Here is a 21,904-nt window from a genome sequence, read left to right on the forward strand (position 1 = left end):
CTATAAAAACATCAAATGTCATACACTTGCTAAACTGTCCGTAGGGTCTTGACTACTGTAGACACCAACAAAAAAATCAGTTTGCAGACACAGCACTTAGTAACACGCACCCTGGCAGCTGGACCCCTGACACATCTTCTGACTGCTATAGTGCAATCTAAATGCTGTGTCTGCAAAGCAGCAATCAGAGAGCTGAATTTATATTGGATTCTCTGGGTAGTCCCGTCCTCCTCAGATAGGTATTTACCGCATATGGAGTGTGTTTCTCTCAGGTCAGGACCCAGGCCACGAGACCATTATTTCCAGTTGAAAAACTCTTGTGTAGAGTATAATTATCAAGTTGTTGATGATGATGATCAATTGAGGATGTTACTTACACAGCTTTAACACAATTTTAATGTATGTCCATTTAGAAGACGCTTATACTTTCAATTAAGTCAGTCTTTAGCAGTGCATTCAAAATTTACAGTCGTTTCAATCATTTAGTTTCACTTTGACATGTCTGTGTTTTATATACTATGCCAATTTGAGAATTTATTTTTTACTTTTTTTGGGTGCTTATAATACAACAACCTTGTTTTATTATTGCCTTTTTTCACCTTAACATTTAGGAAGGCATTCAGTTTCAGATTGTACTTGTTCAAGTAGTATTTTGTTAAAAGTTCAGGTTTAAGATCATTGTTTAAGCTTAAGCTATACCATTAATTTTGTTTAATTCCTTTGTGTTGATTCTACATTATTTTTGTGATTCAATGTATTTACTTCATGATTTAAGTGTTTATTTTATGATTACATGTTTTTATATTAGATGCAATTAATTACATACAAAGATGTGATTAAATAATTTTTTTTTTTTTTCATTTCCCAGCCCTAATATATTAATTTATGTATGCATATATGCATGTAGTACAGTAATATGTCATTAAATAGAAAGAGAGACAGAAAATAACTGCCAGTCCAGACAAGAACGTGCAATTCTAAGTTTCAGAGATATAATCTGAAATTATTCTGTAGTATCAAGAGGTGAAGAAAGATCGAGAAGGAAAAATGAGAGTAGAGAGAGCAGCAGCATGAGCAGAAGTAAGAGAATTGGTTACTCAAAGTGTTCTTGGTGGAATGCTCTGTTGTCTGAGAGAAAGGAGAAGAATTCTATGTGATCTATATTCCAGATTCTTTAGCAGGGTTGGACAAGTAAGACAGGGCTGTAATTGTCAATGGCAGGTTAGGTGCAAAGTAGCTTCTTGAGAATGAGGATCATTTGAGCCTTCCAAAAGAAGAGATGTATGGAATCTTAGAGGAAACTGGACTGCAGGAGAGGTACAGGAATGTGATTCAGGGAACAGATAATTGATCTGTGGTTACAGAACAGGTCAGAAATTTTAGTGAGCACAGGAATTATAAACAAGGAGAGAGGAAATGAGTGTGTGAAAATTAAATTGAATTGATGATCAACTGTGAGAGTTGTAGAGCAAAGGAAATTAAAAAGTAGTCTGTAAGTCCAATAATAAGAATGAAATAAAAGAGCATCAGGAGAGGAAAATCAAGCGTACAGTTAAATTGTAAAAAGAAACCACCCATGTACAGAGGTCTGTGGACTTTGAGAAAATCTACATAAATCTACTTAAAGAGTTGGCTGGTCCTGGTATTGTCAACTTAGATGGGGCAATTGAAGTTCCACTAAGAATTAAGGAATAAGGAACACGATGAAAAGTATGAAGACTGCTTTGTTGGGAATAGATTTGCACTTTTACAGTTCACAAGAAGTCAAAAACCTATAGAGAAACAGAGAGAGCAATCAAGTTAGAAAAAGTGGACATCTGGTAGAAGGGCATGGTAAGCATGAAGAAATGACAAGAATGTAATGAGCAGAAGGAGTTAACAGTCATTACAGTCATGCATGTTGCTGTAACACTTCCTGATAGAGGATACAAAGAAATAAGAAAAAATCTCAGAAAATGACAGCAATATGCCACTACCATTTAGTAGCTTATCATTTCTGCCAGGCAGCACCTTTTGAAACAGATAAGCATTTTGGATATTGCCGGATTGGGTCACCAATAGTATTCTTTTTTTGATGTCAAAAGTAGGTTGAAAAACTAACAGTAATACTAGCACAAATCCGTAGACATCTAAGCTTCCTATCTGTATTAATTACACATGCAGTGGTCACCAGTGAGACATTGCTCAGGTTGTTGCATAAGTGAATTAGATAATTTTTTGCACAGATACATGAAGAGTTCATTTAATCAGGATGCTCACTTCTGCTTATTTTTTTGCATGAAAGGTTATCTAGTGCTACTCACTTATACCTCTAATGACCTCTATTTAACTTTCAGCTACTGTCTTTCTATAAGACACTCAGGTTAGATCAGTTAATTCCAAATTGTGCCAGCATTAACAATCAATACAATGACTGTGGTCTGTGACAAATTGCCATCCTCCACAAGGTTGTTTTCTGCATTATACCCAGTGATGCTGGGATAATCTTCAGCTCTTCATAACTCTCTAAAAAGTCCAAAATTTGTTTTATAATCTAATTAATCAATGTTTTTCATAAATTGAACATTCTGAAGCATTTCCAACTTTTTTGATCTTTCAGAATTCCTGAGTGAATACTTCATATTAAATCTTCTTCTTTCCTTGCTCGCTAGGTATAGGAGAAGAATTATTTTATCTGAATAAGATGTACAATAGTACTTTATTATTGATATGTAATGAATTTCAATGAAACCTTGAACAATTAAATAGAACAGTTATTAAAAAATGTATTTAAAAAGTAATAGCATAAATTTGTGAATGGCTACTGTTATTTAACAGTAAATGAAGGAAATTTAAAATATGGTTATATTTATGAATAACATACAAATTATGATGTATTTGAAAAAAATATATGAGCAGCTTCTTCTTTTTTTTTTTATTTTCAAAGCTGGGAAAAACGTGTTGACCAGCGTGGCAGGTTTTACTATGTAGATCACAATACAAGGACTACCACTTGGCAGAGACCAACAGCTGAATCAGTACGAAATTATGAGCAGTGGCAGTCTCAAAGGAACCAACTCCAGGGAGCGATGCAACAATTCAGCCAAAGATTCCTTTACCAGGTATTGCAGCAAGGTTCAATGTATGGTAATGACAAAGATGTCTCATGCTTATTTGTACCATATCTAAAAAACATGTATTTATTTGTTTTTTACAGTTAAGATTAGGTTTTAATAGTTGTTATTAAAATCTATCCCAATATGAGAAAAGTTAACAACATAAAATTTAATTTATCACTTAACTCTACTTGCTATTCTTGATTTAAAGCAAACACATAACAGATATGGATATACAGTAAAATTTTAGTTAAGCTTGCTTGGCAGCATTGAATTAACAATCATGCCTTAAGTTCTTTTCTTAGTTTCCTAAACATACTAATGAGCAACAGCAGCCAAACCTTACCTGTATCAATCGGTTAATGTGGATCCATATGCAGAAAGGACAAAGGGAGCGCTTTTCCTTAAATTGAATAACCCTTTTAATGTATTAGCTACTTGAAACTTGCTGTTTATATTTTTCTTGACATGTAGGCATTTGTAAATTTTCTGTTGCATAGTTGTTTAAAATTCTTTTTTTTTATATTCAACAGTAACATGTTATACGGTTTTATAGTATTGAATCAAGTGTTTTTTATTTGTAGGTAGTAAATAAGGTTTTTTTGTGGTTATTCGTTACTATGAATACAACAACACATTTTTTAAGGCAGTTCTTTATATTATTACAGTACATTATATTCTTTCTTTCACAGCAATACAAAACATTTAGAATTTTTATGGGTTTGAAAAATCAAAACATATTTATTTTTACAACTTGGTTTAATATACTGGCAATGACCCATGAATTTAATATGTTTATATATGCACAAGTTATAAGGTAAGTGTTGTTCATCACTGACACGCAGGCCATCATTTTCCACTTGGATGAGACAGTTTTGTGCATGTACACCTAACTCAGTAACAATGTGGCATTATTTCTGGGGTCAGAGTTTACTTTGCTTACCAAAATTAGACTGTAGTAAAATGTGTGCTTCTCATTGTTATCGTGAGTTACTTTTCCATTGTTGCGCTTGAATGTTTCATTTTTTTCACACATATTGATGCATTATTTATGATGCACATATTGAATTTTATTTATGATGCAAAATATTTGCACCACAGAAGTGAAAGTGGGGTGATGGTGATATAATGCATATAATGCCAATTAAGCATAAATGAATTTAATCACCCTTGACTGACTGCATATACCCAAACATGACACAAAACCTGTCTGTGCACAAATTACAAAAAATTGACAATAATTGTTTTGAGTTTCTTAATAATTGTACATGTTATGTAAGTAGAGATGTGCACCATAAAATAAACATTATTCAATTGTAAAATATATTTGAATTTTGTAAAGTTCCAAAAGGAAAAACAGCATCAACAGTATGGGGATATGATAAATGTATTGCACTATAGGTATACTGACAGATTTAATATGATACTAAGATAAAGTATTGTATTAGTTGTACTTTAGCATAGGATAGCAGAGACTATGAGAAGAATGTCAATGTTATCATGTTACAGAAAAGAAAATTGAAGAATTACCTTTCCTTAAGTAGTCTGAAAAACAAAAGTTGTGGGATGTTACAAAGGAGGAATACTGAAAATATCATCATCTTTTAGAGATGGGTAATTGCTTGTCACATACCAAATGAAATTACAGTAGGTTAAACTATAATTTGTACAATTTTTGTAGTCAGTGTAGCAAAAATAGCTATTGTGCAATTATAGTTATGTTTAGAAATCCCAATTTAGGTAAAATATAAATTACAGTGTTCATGATAAAGCAATAAAAGGTTAACAAATATAGGCTTTGTATAATGACAATAAGAGAAGAAATATGGTTAAAACCATTTTTACCCAAATACCCATATTTTATTTTAATTGGTACGTTTAAGCATGTTTAGGAACCCTGGAGTTAGAAAAATGTGGTTATACCACTAATTTGTTTTTATTTTAGCTTACCTGTCGTGGGTGGTGATTCTACCAAATATAAATGTTATCTTTGTACAGCAGTATAATATGTTTGTACATGTTTCCAAAATGTTGAAAGAGAAATATAGGCAACTGTAATAAAATGAGTAGCATTCAAAGTATAAGGAAGTATAAGTATAAAAAATTAAGAGATTGGACCATGTGTTATAAGAAAGTCATAAAGTAAGGAAGTGCTGTAATATATTAATAGTTTTGGATCAGAAAAGAAACAGGGAAAAGATATTGTTAAAATTGAAGCATGTTTTGGTTGTGAGTCAGTGTATGTAATGTATTTAATTACAATAGAGAATGAATATACTTATGGTGTGGGTATCATAAAACTAAGACTGAGGATGAAAACATTTTAAACAATTATAGTTTGACCTTTTTTTTGAGATTAGCAAATCCATATATTTCAGCTCTAATATGTCAGCTGAATGTTTTCACAGAGCATCATATGAAATTTGCATCAGTGATCCATTTGAATCATAGCAAACCACAGTAACAGGAGTAAAAGAAGCACAGAAACAAGCATAAAGGGTTGGGGTTTGAGCCCCGTATACTGTAACAAAAATAGGTCTTTCTCCAGACAAAAAGCTTGAAAACAAAAGACAAAATGAAGGGTTTGGACGAACAATATAAAGGGGCGGACCGGAAATCAGACATGATGGATGCTGGGAAGACGTGGTGGTATATGAGATTTGGACGTCATCATTGGGGGACCAGAGGGAAGAAAGGAACCAGGAAGTGCAGTCCTTTGTTTGGTCCAGTTTGGTTTATGGCGGCGTTTCTATGGAACGAGAGAGTTTTAGTACGCTGCCTTGTCCCCTGGCCGGGCTTATCGCAGTGTATGTCGGGTCCTTCAGCTGCACCAGATGTGCTCGTGCGTGACATGACCCAGTAACACAGCCCAGACCCATCGGGTCGGGCAGTCTGAACCGAGAGGTCGTGGACCCGGGAGAGAGCATCAGCATTGGCCTGCAGGCCACCCCTGCGATAAGTGACAGTAAACTTGTAGGGCTCCAAGTTCAAAAACCACCTTGTGACCCAGGGATTCGACTCCCAATGCAGAGCCATCCACTGGAGAGCGGCATGGTCCGTCACCAGGGTGAACTCCCGACCCAAGAGATAATACTGCAGATATGTTACCGGCCACTTAATGACCAAGGCTTCCCGCTCGACTGCCGCATATCTGGTCTCCGGGTTCAGCAGTTTCCGGCTTAGGTATATGATGGGGTGTTCGACACCATTGATGCTCTGGCAGAACACAGCACCGAGACCTGTGTCCGAAGCATCGTTCTGGAGAAGAAAAGGACGAGAAAAGTCAGGTGTCCTCAAAACAGGTGCTGAGCTAAGGGCCATTTTTAAGTCACTGAAAGCTCGTTCCGCCTCGCTATTCCACACCACATGAAAAGGGGCCTGCTTCTTTGTCAATTCCGTCAAGGGTACCGAGGTATAAACCGGCGATAGTAACTCGCTAGTCCCAGGAATGCTTGCACCTGTTTCTTGACCACCGGACGGGGCCATTCCAGGATGTCTTTGACTTTGGTACACTGTGGTTTCACCAGCCCCCTCCCAAACACCAGGTGGCCTTTATACTTGGCCTCGTTCAAGCCAAAATAACACTTCCGAGTGTTGATGCGGAGGTCGCCTTTCGCTAGCGTCAGGAGGATGGCGTAAACCTGCAATACATGCTCCTCCCAGGTGCTGGAAAAAATGACCAAGTCATCCAGGTAGGCGGCACAATACGACTGGTGGGGCCGTAACACTCTGTCTACCAGACGCTGGAAGGTTGCTGGTGCCCCGTGCAATCCAAATGGGAGGACCTTGTATTGCCAGTGTCCACTAGGGGTGCTGAAAGCTGTTTTCTCTTTTGTGGATGCCGTTAAGGGAATTTGCCAGTACCCTTTGGTCATGTCCAGGGTAGTCGGATAACGGTCCCCAGCCTTTCGAGTAACTCATCACTTGGAGACCTGATTGAGGTGTCTGAAATCATTACAGAACCTCCAGGAGCTGTCCGGTTTAGATACGAGGACGATCGGACTGGACCAGGGGCTATGGCTTTTCTTGATAACGTCCAGATCTAACATCCGCTGTACCTCTAGCTCCACCTCCGCATGTTTTGCCTCCAGGAGGCGATAGGGCCGTTCCCTGACTACCACCCCCGGGTCTGTCACAATGTCGTGCTGAAACAGCGCGGCCCGCCCTGGTGCTTCACTGACCACTTCCGGGACTGACCGGATCGCACCAATGTGCTCCTGTCGCTGGTGGGGACTCAAATTGGGGCCGAGGTTAAGGTCATCTTTTCCCAAGAAAAGGGAGAGGGCCGGCCCAGAGAGGGGCGGTTCCTCCCTATCCCTCCAGGGTTTCAACAGGTTTACATGGTAGACCCTCTTGCTCGGATGACGATTCGGCTGAAGCACCAAATAGTCTATGAGCCCTTTTCTCTCTTTTACCTCATACGGACCCTGCCAGTGGGTCAAAAGTTTGGAGTGGGAAGTGGGCACAAGCACCATTACTCGGTCCCCCGGCTGAAACTCGCGTAGGGACGAGTTTCTGTTGTAAGTGCGGGCCTGCACTGCTTGAGCCTTAGACATGTGTTCCTTTAGGAGGGGCCTGATTTTTTCAAGCCTATCGCGTAATTGCACGATGTGTTCTAGGACATTGGTGGACGGAAGTGCCTTTCCTTCCCATCCCTCTTTCAATACATCCAGAATACCCCGGGGTTAGCGTCCATATAGGAGTTCAAAAGGAAAAAAACCCAGTGGAGGCTTGGGGCACCTCCTGATAAGCGAAAAGTACCAGGGGTAAAAGTTGGTCCCAGTTCCAACTCTTAATATTCTGCCCTGCTTCATTTTTGCTTATTCATTTTCAACTATTGTTGAGGCTTGCCATGAATATTACAATTACCTGATTAGTTTATTTCATTAGTTTTATTGATTCCTGTCCTTTAAAATTGTAGGTGGGACAAAGTTCTTGTGTCATCTAAATTATATTCAGCCATGCCTAAATATTCCACCCTTTCAAATAAGAATCTGTCTGCCAGGTCTAAAACACTTTCACTCTCCTAGCTGTTGTATTAATCTTGGTTTAATCTGCCTTCTAAAGTGCCAAATATCTTCAGCCAACAAGCATTCAAATTGTACATTGGAGTTTCAGTGGTCACTTTATTATTCTTTTTTATTTGTAAAAGAAACATAGCGATTTGACTCATGTCATAAAGCAGCATCAGTATTGATGTTATTGTAATGTCTATCAAGATCATCTTGATCACAAACAATTAAAACATTATGTGCTTCGTAATTTAGGAATTTAAACTATGTTTACAGTTTACTAATTTTACCATTTTTTTTAAATTTCTATCAAATTTTAATTTTACAATTTTTGTATTTCATTGTTTCTTAATCTGATTCTTTTTCAGGCACATACACAGCTGACCTTTGGTTCATTGTCGTTTTTCTTTTTATCTTATTTGCCTTGCTTTTTATCTGATTTTTCCTATTCTTAATTTCTATATCATGGCAGAGTTAGGAACCACAGTGTTTTTCATTCAGTTTGTAATGACATTCTCTGGCATTTAATAAAAATGTATTTTCGTACTTCATACGATCATAGTTGACTTGTCAATTTTCCAAGTACCACCAGTCAATTGCAAAATTCAGGCTGAAATCATGCTGCTTCTTTCATCGTAACTACTTCACTGTCTGTAGTCATTTTATGGTTAATAAGGTAGCTATCAAAAAGCTGTACCATTACACACTTCTGTCAAGATTATTATTTTACATAGCCCAAATGTTATCAAGTTCAGCCCTGTAGTACCCCTATGGATGCATGTTTTCATTCAAAACAGTTCCAGAAATCATTTTTCCTTCTAATTGATATAATTGTTTAACTAGTCTTTTTCCTCTTACTTTGCATTCTTCAAAATGTGCTACAATTATACTTGTATGTCATGAAAATTCAGAAATTTGTTTTTTTGCTATAGACTTATATGTTTACGTTTCTTTTTCCATGCCCTTTTTAATTCACTTTTGTGTGGAGTTTGCCCGGATAATTGTATTTAAATACTGACAGTTACTTACAAGCAGTATAGCCAAAAGTGCAAATTAATATAAATGCCAAAGGAGATCAGCAATTTTAGTCACATTCACTTTGTTTTAAATAGTAAGAAATGTCTTAAGTAAGCCAAATTTAAAAGCAAAATCCTCAAAAGTTAGAAAAAAGTGAGAAAGTGAGAAATTACCTCAGCATCATACACACATACTTACTTTTTTTAAATAAAAATTTAATTTCTGGATTAACATAAAGTAGAACAATAGAGAAATAACAATTTGCTTAATGAAGGCAGAGGTCCAGTTAGCAGCAGACGTTGGTGCTATGGACACCTATAGTTATAGGACTACTAATGACTACAGACCAGACTACAGTGGTACTTACATCTCACATCATGAAGACCTTTGAAAGACTGGACCTGAGCCCTCTTGTGGTAGACCACCTGGACCCACTGCAGTTTGCCTGTTGGGCAAAAGTTGAAGTGAGAGAGAGATGCAATTGTTTATCAGCTCTTGAATGCTTATTATCACCTGAACAAAGTTTTTAGCACTGTGAGGATTATTTGTTTTGATTTCTCCAGTGTCTTCAGTACCATCCAGCCATCCGTGTTGAGGGGTAAGTTCTGAGATATGCAGGTGAATGAGTCTATTATGTCCTGGATAATAGACTGTCTGTTGGGCAGACTGCAGTTTGTGAGGCTCAAGGACTGTTTTCCTAATACAGATGTGAGCAACACTGGAGCAACACAAGAAACAGTCCTGTCTCCTTTTCTCTTTACTCTGTACATCTCAGACTATAAATACAACACCGGGTCATGTCACTTGCAGAAATTCTTAAATGACTATACACTTATGATGTATATTGGTAAAGGGGATGAGACAGAGTATTGGAGTCAGGTGGAAAAGTTTGTTTCTTTATGCAAAAACAATTGTCTGCATCTTAACATCAACAAAATCAAGGAACTGGTTATTGATTTTTGCAACACTAAAGAGCCTCTGTCCAGTCACTATTCAAGGAGTGGATTTAGAGCTGCCCCACTCCTACCAGAATTTGTGAGTTCACATTAATGACAAGTTGGACTGGTCTCGGAACACAGAGGAACTATATAAGAAAACACAGAGCATGCTCTTTTTCCTTAGGAGACTGCGGTCCTTTAATTTGGGAAATGACATCCTTTACATCTTCTATAACTTGGTGGTGGCCAGTGTGATTTTTCTGTGTTATTATATGCTGGGCTGATAACATCACTTTAAGAGTTGCCAACCAAATTAACAAGCTAATTAAAAGGGCAGGCTCAGTTATATGACACACTGTGGACCCCCCTGGAGGTCATAGGTAAGCAGAGAATAAAAAAAACAAACAACAATGCTGCAAATCCTCAGCATGACACATTTACCCTTAGTGCTTTTAACCAACAAATTTTTCAGCAGAAGTGTGTCAAGAAGCACCATGATGCTTTTGGTGCAGATATTACAGAGCTGTAGCAGCCATGCGCAAAACTGTCATGCATGTGTACTGTAAGATCCTAGAAAGCAGTAAGATGTCTTGACCAGATCAATACTCCAGCCTTCTCTGCTGTGTTTAAAAAAATTATACTTATCTCTGTGGCTGGTGGCACACTGCATGGCCGCTCAACATGCATAATTAGCAATGTGTTAAAGTATATAAAAATAAGCGTCTTCATGGAAGAAAACAATACAAAACACCAGTAAGGAAATTGGAAACAAAAAAGGTGTTCTTGCTGAGCCTGGAGCTGCAACTTCAGACAATGAAATGAGCCAGTCTCTTGCTGCCATTTCATGGTCTGACTAATGGTGTTCCCCAAGACTCCACAGATCTTGCTCATCAATATTGGTTAGGGCTGAGCTGATGGTCAATGATATTGTACATCATTGATTGGCTGGGCACATCGTCAATGTAAATAATCATCCTTGATTTGCTCCAAACATTTAAAGAAATTTCTACAGTATTTGGGGAATGGGATAGCAGGCTGCTTGCTGCTTGTGCTTATTGACACATTTACAACACAAAGATGCTGACGGAGAGGTCCGAATGAATTTAAGGTGGGGCTGGGATTACAAGTTTTTTCATAGGCTTTGGTAATCCTAGTGTTAAAGGCCAGGGAGCAACATTCTCTGGTTTTGGCCTGAATAGGCTCTTTCTCTAGACACTGGAGGTCAAATGTGGTAAACTCATTACCAAGAACTTGTGAGTATTAGAAAAAAAACTGCAGAATTATGCTGGCAAAAATTAGCATCAGAGAGGACTGGATTTATTTTCTCAGTCTTTTAAGAGTCAGGAGGGGATGTATTTGCACTTTGTTTTACCAATAGAAATTCAGGTAGGAATAGCAGAAGCACATTTTAGTTAATTTCCCTTTTAAAAGAAATAATCAGACAGGGGTATAGAGACTGAAGTTATTCATTTATTTTATGGTACCAATATTACTAGTCTTAGACACTGTTGGATATGAAGGTTAAACTTTTATCAAATATGGACTGGTATGTTAATGTGTTAATAGTATGAGTAGTATTGAAGTATTAACATCAAGTCTCACATTCATCTGTAATTTTGAATATAAAAAATCAACACGGGTTGTAGAAAGGATTGGTTGGACAATTATTTCTTTCCAGTTATGGCAGTTCTAAAACAATTTATTTTGTGGCCTCTAAGATAATTTTGGAAAGGGAAGGGTACTGTATTAGAGAATTGAGAAAACAGAAGGATATTAGATTAATTCTGGGTAACATACACACACAAGGTATTATAATTGTAGTTTCTTTAATTTCCAGGGCGGCCAGTTAACAAACTTATAATGCCAAGTGATTTCATGTATATATTAAGCCCTGCTTGAGATTGCTTATCTTCAACTGCAATCACATTATTGAAAACTGATGGAAACACTTAAAGCATATCTGAAGGAACAAATTATCTGTTACATTTCACACAGAAATAAATTGTAGAGCTGAATTGCAACAGAAAACTAAACTTTGTCTGGATCCAAAGGCAGGGTCTACCACTCCTGGTTTTACAAAAAAGACTTCAGTAACAGCACTCAATTTTTTTTACCACAAAATAAATTGAACAAATACTACTTAAATCTCATCACTCTTACTAAGACCATTTCAAAAAAAAGCTAGCCCATAAAATACATTAGAAAGAAATTCAAATTTATGTGACTGAATTCAACACTCCATTTGTAAACAAAGTTAACGCATAGAGAATTAAGTCAATTTTTTAAGGAATACTGTAACATACTTTACTCATTGGAATGTAATAAAATGTGGTAATTCAATATTTTTTATAAAATTAAAATATCATAGCTACAGGCACTACATAAAGACAAGCCAGAAAAACCTATAATGCTCTTTGGGATTTTGAATGCCTTTACATCTCTACAAAGTGAAAATCTGCAGGCTCACATAACTGTCCAGCAAAACTTTGGTAAAAAACACTCTTTCTATTAAATTAGGGCTAATAATGTTAGCTATGTTCATTGAAGCCAGAGGGGTAAATTCCTACCTAAAGCTTCATGCCATGTATCAATTTCTGTACTTATTATGAGAAATAAAAAAAAAAAAGTTTGAAATTAGCATTTTATAGGACAGTGGGTGTCAGTCTTTTTACCCATAAGATCACCTTTTGAAATCAAAACAAATTAAACATCTGCCATCATAACTGGACCTGGGATATCCAGAATAGGTATGCACTTAGATTATTCATACTTTGCTTGTAGTTGCAAGTGCATAACATGGTACTGTATACCTGTACTTACTGTATGTTGTGCTGCAAAGTGCTGAAAATCATAGCATTAATGGTCATTGAGATGCATTATACCTGCATATTATCTGAAAGTACTTTTTAGTTCAGTGTTGAAGGCAGCAATGAAGATCCTTATTAAGTGTATTTCTGTGGTCTGTGTGTTTAGTGAGCTGTGTACTTATGTACCATATACAGTATATTTAATTATTTAGTTTTATTGCTTAATTTTTATTTTTATTATTGTTTTTTTCTCTTGTTTTCATTATTTTGCGGTCTCTGACTGTGCAAAAATATTACCTAGGCTCTGCCAAAAGAAGTTCTTATAAAGCTTTTTACCTAGCAATTTTTAGTAGAATTGAGGATGGAGTTGGGTGTAGAGACTTCTAAGTTAGGCACTGATTGGTTTATTTTTCCAAAATAATACCATAAAGTTATTATAAAATTATTACCACATATTGACATTTGAGACCCCACAACTGCTGAACCCCCAGAATTCTGGGGGCATTCTGGAGCACCTTAGCTGATGACCAAACTTGGAACTTTTGAACTATAGCCCTTTAAAACCTTTCATCTCCAAACTTCTGCTGTACAATAACAGTAAGAGCACTGAGAACACCTTAGTTAATCGTTGGATCCACCTTTTATTGTGGATATTCTGGTAGGGAGTTTTTGAAAAGACAGCATCATTTTCTTTCTAATAAAAGAGCTTATATTGGTACTCTGTATCAGCTTCCAGTGTTCATTAGGTAGACAGTATTGGTATCGGTGTCAAAAATGCCATAGCTGCATCTCTAAAAGAAAGGTTTTTTATGAAGATGACTTGGTGCTTTATTTTACTAATTCATACTTGTCACTTCCATATGTACTAAATGAAAGGCAAAATTAGTCTTTATGATTGATTGAATAAGAATATATTATCACCTGTGAACTGACTTGCTTAATTATTATTAACAAAATAAAACTGACTTAAAATTAACTATAAACTTTATAGAATATATTCAACAAAACATTTTGTTCATGTCTTCGTCTCACATTAGCTAAGAAATTTGCATTATGAAAATGAATAACTTCCCAAAGTGTCTGTCTCTGTTAGTGCATTTGAACAGATATGAACAAATCATTTACAAAAGACACAATTGTAACTGTTAATTTGAAATATAGAGAATAAGCAAAAATCTTTGCAGAGAGAAGGCAGATTGGGACATAGTAGTTAAGTTCTTCTGCTGGATTGGAAATGTATGTAATATGAGACCATGCAAGGAGCCAGACAGAAATGAACTTGTGCTAACTTAATAAGCCATGTTGAGGAAATTCTGTACTAATTATTCCAGCTTTGCTTTGCCATTTGAACCATGTGTGACATTTACTATTAATTGCAGTCAACTAAGCAGAAATCCAGTGGTTCAGCATTCAGTTAGAAATGGAACCTATGTAGTAGGCACTTAAGTGCTCAGATATTGCTGTCTGTTAAACTATTAAGATCATATTTCTACCAAGCTCAAAAGTGTAAAAAAGCATTAATATTTGGAAAACAGTGTGTGCTGGGACCGTTAGAGATATGTGTGTTGATAATATACTTTCCTTCTTTGAGCACTTGTGCCTCAAATATAACCATATTTTGAATGTAGGAGGCCTTGTTAAAAGAAACCTTACCTCATTCTTTACTATAAGTTGTTCTTTCTAGCTGTGATAAAAGATATACTGTAGATAGTATCTCCTGTCATAATCTGTTGTATTTAATTTTTTTTGAAGTTGTACCTTGATGTTTGAAAAAATAACTAACTCATTGTTTTAGGCATTTATGGAGGGGTCAAAGAACGCGATCAGTAAATTTATTTTTTGTTTATACATTTTTAGCAATGTTTATGATTAAATATGTTTTTCAGTAGTGCCATTTTGTTTGTGATAGGAGTGTCATCTTTTTGTGCCGTCTGTATTGTCATGTTGCCAAGCAGTCACTTGGCAAGGTCAGCTGAAGTATTTGGTACATTGCATCACCATGTCAAGGGTATAAAGATCAGTGCACTCCCTTGTTTGTTCAAGTTTGTGGAGACAATAAAAAAGAAACTATCATTCTTATTAGTGTTTCATTATGAAATTTGCCAACAAATATTTTATTTATTGACCACAACTTTCTTCTTTTGTTTTGTCTCTGGTTACGTGTCATTATTTTGATTATCGTCCCCTCCACTACGTTCTTTGAGTTATAATTTTAGTTTAGTGACCTGGGCTTCTATATTAAAGTATTCTCATTTTGGCGTCTACCTTTGCCTATTCAGTACATCTCCAGATTATACTAATGTTTTCAGAAAAGTCAATTTCTAAATAATCTTAACACTTGGAACAGAACCTATTAGTTAGATTTTCAGGTAATGAATAGAAGCCAAAGCTCAATAAAGTACATATTTTTTCCAAAGTGTAGAATTTATAATAATGATATAAATTATAATGAGGTTGATTTAATTTAAAATAAATTAGATTAAGCATTCACATAGGTCGAAAATGTGTTTCTTTTTGTTTGTTTCTCCTTTTGGCTCTCCTCTATTTAATTTGTTGTATGAATGCTGCAAATGTTATCTGCTTGATTGTATACTATATTAGTTTTTTGAAGTAAAATTAATAAAAAAGAGCATCCAAAGAACTGAAAGCAATGTCACCATGATATGAAAGAGAGTGAAAATGAGATTAATTGGAAAGTAGTAAGAAATGTTTGATATCCAATAAAAAAAATCTATGATTGTTTCATATTTGCAACCAAACAGCTAAGCCTTTTGGAACTGTGTTCCTGAAGAATTAGAAGTACAACTCTTCAGATGACACAGGCCCCTCTCTATATCTGGTGTAAAGATAATATTGTGTCGAACAATAAGTTCTTCATACCTACAGTACAAAATGGGGGTGGTAATGTGATGGTGTGGAGATGCCTTTCTGCTGGAAGACTGGCCATTATTGAAGGAAACATGAACTCTGCACTTTATCAGAATATTCTTCAGGAAAATGTCTGGTCATCAGTCCATCACCTGAAGCCGATGTGTGATTGGATTGTGCAGCAGGACAGTGACCAAAACACAAAAGCAAGTCTACAACTGAACAGCTCAGAAGAAACAAAATTAAAGTTTGGGAAAGGAAGAAAGATGCTGTGGCAGAACTTAAAACACGCAATCCATGCTTGCAATCCAATCTATGTGTCTGAATTAAAGCAGTTCTTCAAAGAAGTATGGACTAAAAATTCACGTTGACAATGTGAAAGATTGATATATTATTGGAAGCATTTATGTGTGAGTTTTGCCACTAAAGGAGCTGCAATCAACTATTCAAATAAAAGAAAGACTTTTTTCATACAGTTAATTGGAGTGTTTGAATAACTTTTTTCCTTAACACAAGCCAATATAATCATAAAAAAACATTAATGTAGCCATGATGACTAATTTTATAAAGTTAATAGTCATACATTTTGATGGCCATTTTTGAAAATAACAAAAACACAACTTGTTTTTCCAGAAACAAACCACTACAATAAAGGAAGCATAGGTTGTGAACACAACACATTTTATAAAGCTTGTTCAGAAATTGTTTGAATTCAGTTTCCTATAATAAGCCAAATATTACAAGAACATTGCTGTTCTCCTGATTAACAAATGGCTGCCATACAACAGCGCTTGTCATACTTGTTAAAACATGCAACTGAGCATTCCTGAGAAGACTGGTGTTAACTATTATGAGGCTATGATGCAAAATAGTAGTGTATTACCAGATTTTGGTACAAAGTTATATGTAGTATCATTATTAGTTATTTACATTATACCCACATACAAAATTCTCAAAATTCCAGGAAATTACAATCTGTATTATTCTGGGCTTCTTTATCATATTAGTTTTCACCAGTGTTTTACTGAAAATGGTAGTTTTTAGTATACTGTAGTGATCAAACAAGCATTTTTGAAAATGCTGTGCTGTGTATGTTTTAGAGATGTGCGATTTCAAGTTCTGGTGGGTGCTGTTTTCTTTGTTGCACTTCTAAAACTACAATATAGACTGGAGAATGTTTGTCTTGATGTGAAATATTACAGTGAAATGTTTCAGTTGTGAATGTGCTGGGTTTAGCATTTCAAACTCCTTAGTTAAATAAATGTTTCTTGAATTAGCTGTGATTATTACTCTGTTGTGACCAAACACACTGGTTGCTTTATCAAGAAAACTGAATGGAACCTGTTGGCCACTGCCTGTTACCACAGGTGTATTCTGAGGCACTGCACAAAGTGAATGTTTTTCTTCTTGCTTTTTTATGTTTGAGAATGTCCACTTCAGTATCTTATGTCATCAATTAATGCAAAACTTTCACCGATAAATACAATAATACGACAATAGAAAAAAGGTTGGTAACGGCTAGTGTTAATGATTGGTATGATCTTAGTTTAGTGAAATAAACTAAGTGGGTGAGGTGGGACACCTCAACTCTAACTTAAGCTCAAACAAACTTTCACTAAGACATCTGTAGTTTGCATACATCTAGCAATCCTCACGCAAACAACTGGATGCCCTACAATCCTGTTATTTTACTTTATTACTGGCGCCCTGTCCAGGGGATACTTCTATATCTTCTGACCAATGAGGCCTTTCTTTTGTTTTTGTATAATTGATTGAGATTTGTTTGTTTGTTTGATTTTAATTATTTGTTTGTTTGCTTATTGATTTTTAAATCCACCCATCTGTTTAAGTACAGTACAAAGATTCACAGTGCTAAAAACCTGCCTTGGCAGCATTGAGTGGAAAGGGAATTAATTCCCTATGTGATAACCCCTTTGTTGCCATGCATAGCACTGCTTTTATTGGCATAAAGGTCACAAGTGGAAACGTAACTTTTTTTTTTTTAAACAAGCATCGAACTTGAGTACTCCATAGAAGAACTAATAAACAGCATTTAAACATCCTTTTATATTAGGTAAGATAATCTTTATTAATTCTACTGAGAAATTCAGATGGATAAAGCAGTAGAAACATGAAAAAACAAGGATACAAGACTGACAGGACATGAAATACTGCCAATCACTCGATCAAGTGATTAGTAAATAAATAAAAAATAAACTCAGTGAGTACATTGGGTGGAATCATTCAATTGCTTGATTGCAGAAGGCGGAAAAGACCAACAGAGGCACTTCTTAGCACATCGTGGTGGAATGAGCCTGTGGCTAAAAGTGCTCCAAGAAAGCTCCTCCTGGAGGGGATGGAGGAGATTTTTCATAATGGCATCCAATTTTGTTACCTTCCTCATTTGTACAACTACGTCCAGGAATTGCCCTGTGATGAGTAGGCTTTCCTAATAAGTTTGTTCAGGTATTCTTTTGAGCTCAGGTTGCTTCCCCAGGAGACTGCAGCACAGAAGACCACATTAGCTAGCCATCCCAAATGGTGACTGATGTTGAGTTGCTGGTTGCAGTCCCTGCACCATAAGACAAAGTCTTCTACAACGTTCCTGTATCCTAACTCTTCTCTACTATTAATGCAGCCTATGACGAGTCAACTGAAAGTCTGATTGATGGCAAGTGCTTCTATTGTGCTGGAAGTCCATTTTGTACAGGGTTAACAGGAAGGGAGATGGGACAGTTCCCTGAGGTGCTCCAACATTGCACACCACCATTTCTGACACCATCCCTCAGCCTTACAAACTGTTGTCTGTTGGTCAGGTAGTTCATGATCCAGGAAAATATGGGAGCATTAATATTCAAAGCGAGTCCTTCCTCTTATTTTCAGTTATCTATGTTAGCCATAAAAAAAGTTTTTAAAAAAAGAATTAATCACAGGTGTTATATTTTCTGCCTTGTTACATGATACGTGGTATTAAATCAGTACTTTTTTTTTAACTTCAAGTGTTCATACTGCTGTTCAGTGTACATTATTAAGAAAAGAATAAAACATATAGTAACTTTATATTAAGTGCAGAATATAAATCTTGTATCATCAGCACAAGCATAATTATCTTACTAAAAGTTTAAATATTTCAAGGCTTTTTGTATTTAAAGACAGTGGAGCATAAAATATTAAGGAAAAGGTTGGAATATTGTTGTGCATATTTTCTGTACCAAATACAGTTTTTTATGCTTTGATTTTGTAATGTACCCTTGAGTGTCTTGAAAGGCACAATTAAATGAAATTAATTTCTCCTGTTTTAAGTTATCACTATCAAAATTTACTTTGAATTATCTCTTTGATGATGTAAGGCTGACAAATGCACATCATGTTCACAAGATGCAGTTTAATAACACATTAGGTTAAATAAAAGTTTAAACACTGCAAAATTTAAATTCTAAAACTGGAATTTCTTAACTCTTTATCCATTTACAGTTGAAAGTATCGATACACAATTTGAAGCTTTCACTGCTCCACCTGGTGGTTATACAAGTTAGTGCGATCAATTTTCATTAGTGAAAATGTCTGAAATATTGCTATCACCTGAAATCTGTTGAATTCCTCAAGCATTTTGAATGGACATATCTGTAAATGGATTTGGGTGTGTGTAAGTGGGCAGTAAGATGAACTCATGCCCCATCCAGATTGATTTTCTTACTTTATATGTAATATTGACAATATAGCCTCAGGCTCACACAGCAATCCTAAATTTGACTAAGCAGGTTTGAGAATGTTTTGTTGAGAACATCATCACCGTGAGCAATAATATTGCATATGTTAATACATATTTCATTAAATTTTGTTATAATCAGACAACTTTTTTGAATCTGCATTATATTTTTGTGTGTGGCCTTATTACATTGTAATTTTTATTTGCATTTCAGATTTGTGTGTAATTTTTTTGAAGAATTTTTTGCAGATTAGTATTTCAACTTTCATTATCCTTTCAGACAATTAAATATACATAAACTGTTATAGTGGTTTAGTGTTTCAGTCTATTCTTTAAAAATATGATTTTTCATTTCAAGAAGTTTAATCATGAGCATATGCTTTTAGAAATAATGCAGTCATGTTATGACTGTAGAGTATTTTATTAGTTTGTTTGCCTCTTTCCATGCACGGCATCTTCTATTTTACTTTGCACTATACAATAGACTATTGTTTTTCCTCATTTATCTGTCATTTATTCTTTATCCAGGTCAGCTGTTACTAGAATAGAAGCATCCATCCATTTAGTGATATCATTTGAATCAGTTTACAGTTGTTGGGTGTCAAAGATTGTCATTGTACACAAATCTAGCTCTGAACAAGGTGTCATTTCATGTCAAGCACAGTCAAGCTTGTATTCCTATGTAGCCAGTTTAGCATTACCAGTTAATCTAACGCACAAGTCTTTGGAATATGGAAGAAAAAAATCAGAATTCTCACTCAGTCAGTAACTGGGCAAGGGAACACAGCCAGACTCCTGGAGATGCAGTATAAAATTACAGCACACAACACTATTCCACCAATGCATTTAAGTGAAATTTGTTTTAGTTTTTTTTGTAAAGCACTTTGAATGACATTGCTTCCTTAAATAAGCCAGAATCATAGGTTTGCTTCTTAAGCTCAGATATTGTCTATGCTGATTTTGCATTTTCTGTTTGTGTCTCCATGGATTTTCCTGTGGGCTCTCCTCTTTTCCTCTCAAATCCCAGGATATGCTGGCGAGGGTAATTGGAAAATCTAAATTGGATAATGGTGGATGAATGTGTGAGTTGGCCCTGTGATGGACTTGTGTACTGCTCGCGGCTGTTTCCTGCTTTGGCCCAGTGCTGTACGAATAGTTTCTGCCCCACTGCAACATTGAATTGGATCAAGCAGTTTTTAAATTTGTATGTTATGATGTCATTTTGCAAATTTCTAATACTTTGCTAAACTGAATTATAATTACTTATAAATATAGAAGTAGCAAAAGTATCTTACCTGACATTCTCCTCCAACATTCACTAACGCATATTTCTTTATTCATAATTATGTTGTTGTTCTTTCTGTAAGGTCTACTTTGTGATTTTTTTTCTTCATGGTTTCATAGTTTTTCTGCAGTATACAGCTGTATTTCAGCTAATGTTTTAACATGTTCATTAAAAATGCTGCCATAGAACTTGTCAATTTGACACTGTTTGAAAATGTATTCATGATAAACTCAAACATTTGATAAACTACACAAAATTTGTTATCTGTTGTACAACAGAAAATTAAATGGGGTTCAGACAAATCGAACTGAACATTTCACATGTAGATACATTTATACCAAAACAGCCTTAGCACTGTTGGTTAGCAAACAGGGTGCCTTCTTGTGCATAATGGGGTTTAGCATCATTATATCATGCGACTTAAATGCTATTAACCAGCAGAGAACACAGTGACTGTCACATCTACCTACATTCATCAAATGTCCTCATGGCATTTTTCCTTGACAGCTACATTTTTATTAAATAGTTACAGTATCTCCATACTGATTTTAAAGATGTTTTATTTTAACTGATTACAAGCTGCAAATTGTGTTAGAGAATCAGCTGTTGTGCTACATACATATTCTTCATAGCTTGATATTAGTTCAAATGTTGAAAGTTGGTAATGGTAGTAACTTGGTTTCAAAACATTTAACTCAGACACAACAAAAATTGTCACTACACCCTTGCTCATTAGGGCAACGATCTGTCGTCATTGTGAAATAATCTTAAATTAACATTTCAAGTTTGTAATTGTTCTTAATGGTACCATTACAAGATTAATGAAATTGAAATACACTGTACTTGGCAAATATGTAACTAGTAATGAAGAAATAAGAGGTAATTATTAATAATTAAATAAGATGCTGTAATTAAAAATAATGATAAAATTAAACAGTAAAAATGATGTTAGTAATGGTTTATAGACATATCAAAAAACAGGTGATAATTAGTTTCGATGTTTAATGTTGTTACCTCCTTAATCCAGGAAGGTAACACAATTCAAGAAGGGAAAGAGAGTATTAAGGCAGGGCTTAAGAAGAGGAAGAAAATGTTTAGTCAAGTGCAAGGAGATTTAAAAAGAAATTATGGAGAATGCAAATATAAAAAGGAGAGAGAGAGACAGCATAAAGG

General features: G+C 35.5%; 1 protein-coding gene across 3 annotated transcripts in view; it reads left to right on the plus strand.

Moving 5' to 3' along the window:
• wwp2 (WW domain containing E3 ubiquitin protein ligase 2) overlaps positions 1-21,904 on the plus strand; it is a 198,091-nt gene that overhangs the window by 138,779 nt on the left and 37,408 nt on the right. For all 3 annotated transcript variants that reach the window (XM_039763421.1, XM_039763422.1, XM_039763423.1), the window contains exon 10: positions 2,927-3,101. In XM_039763421.1, the coding sequence (XP_039619355.1) occupies positions 2,927-3,101 (175 nt within the window). The remainder of the gene's footprint in view (positions 1-2,926; positions 3,102-21,904) is intronic.

The sequence above is a fragment of the Polypterus senegalus genome, chromosome 9 (assembly GCF_016835505.1).
Source record: "Polypterus senegalus isolate Bchr_013 chromosome 9, ASM1683550v1, whole genome shotgun sequence".
In the NCBI taxonomy this organism is placed as follows: Eukaryota; Metazoa; Chordata; class Cladistia; order Polypteriformes; family Polypteridae; genus Polypterus; species Polypterus senegalus.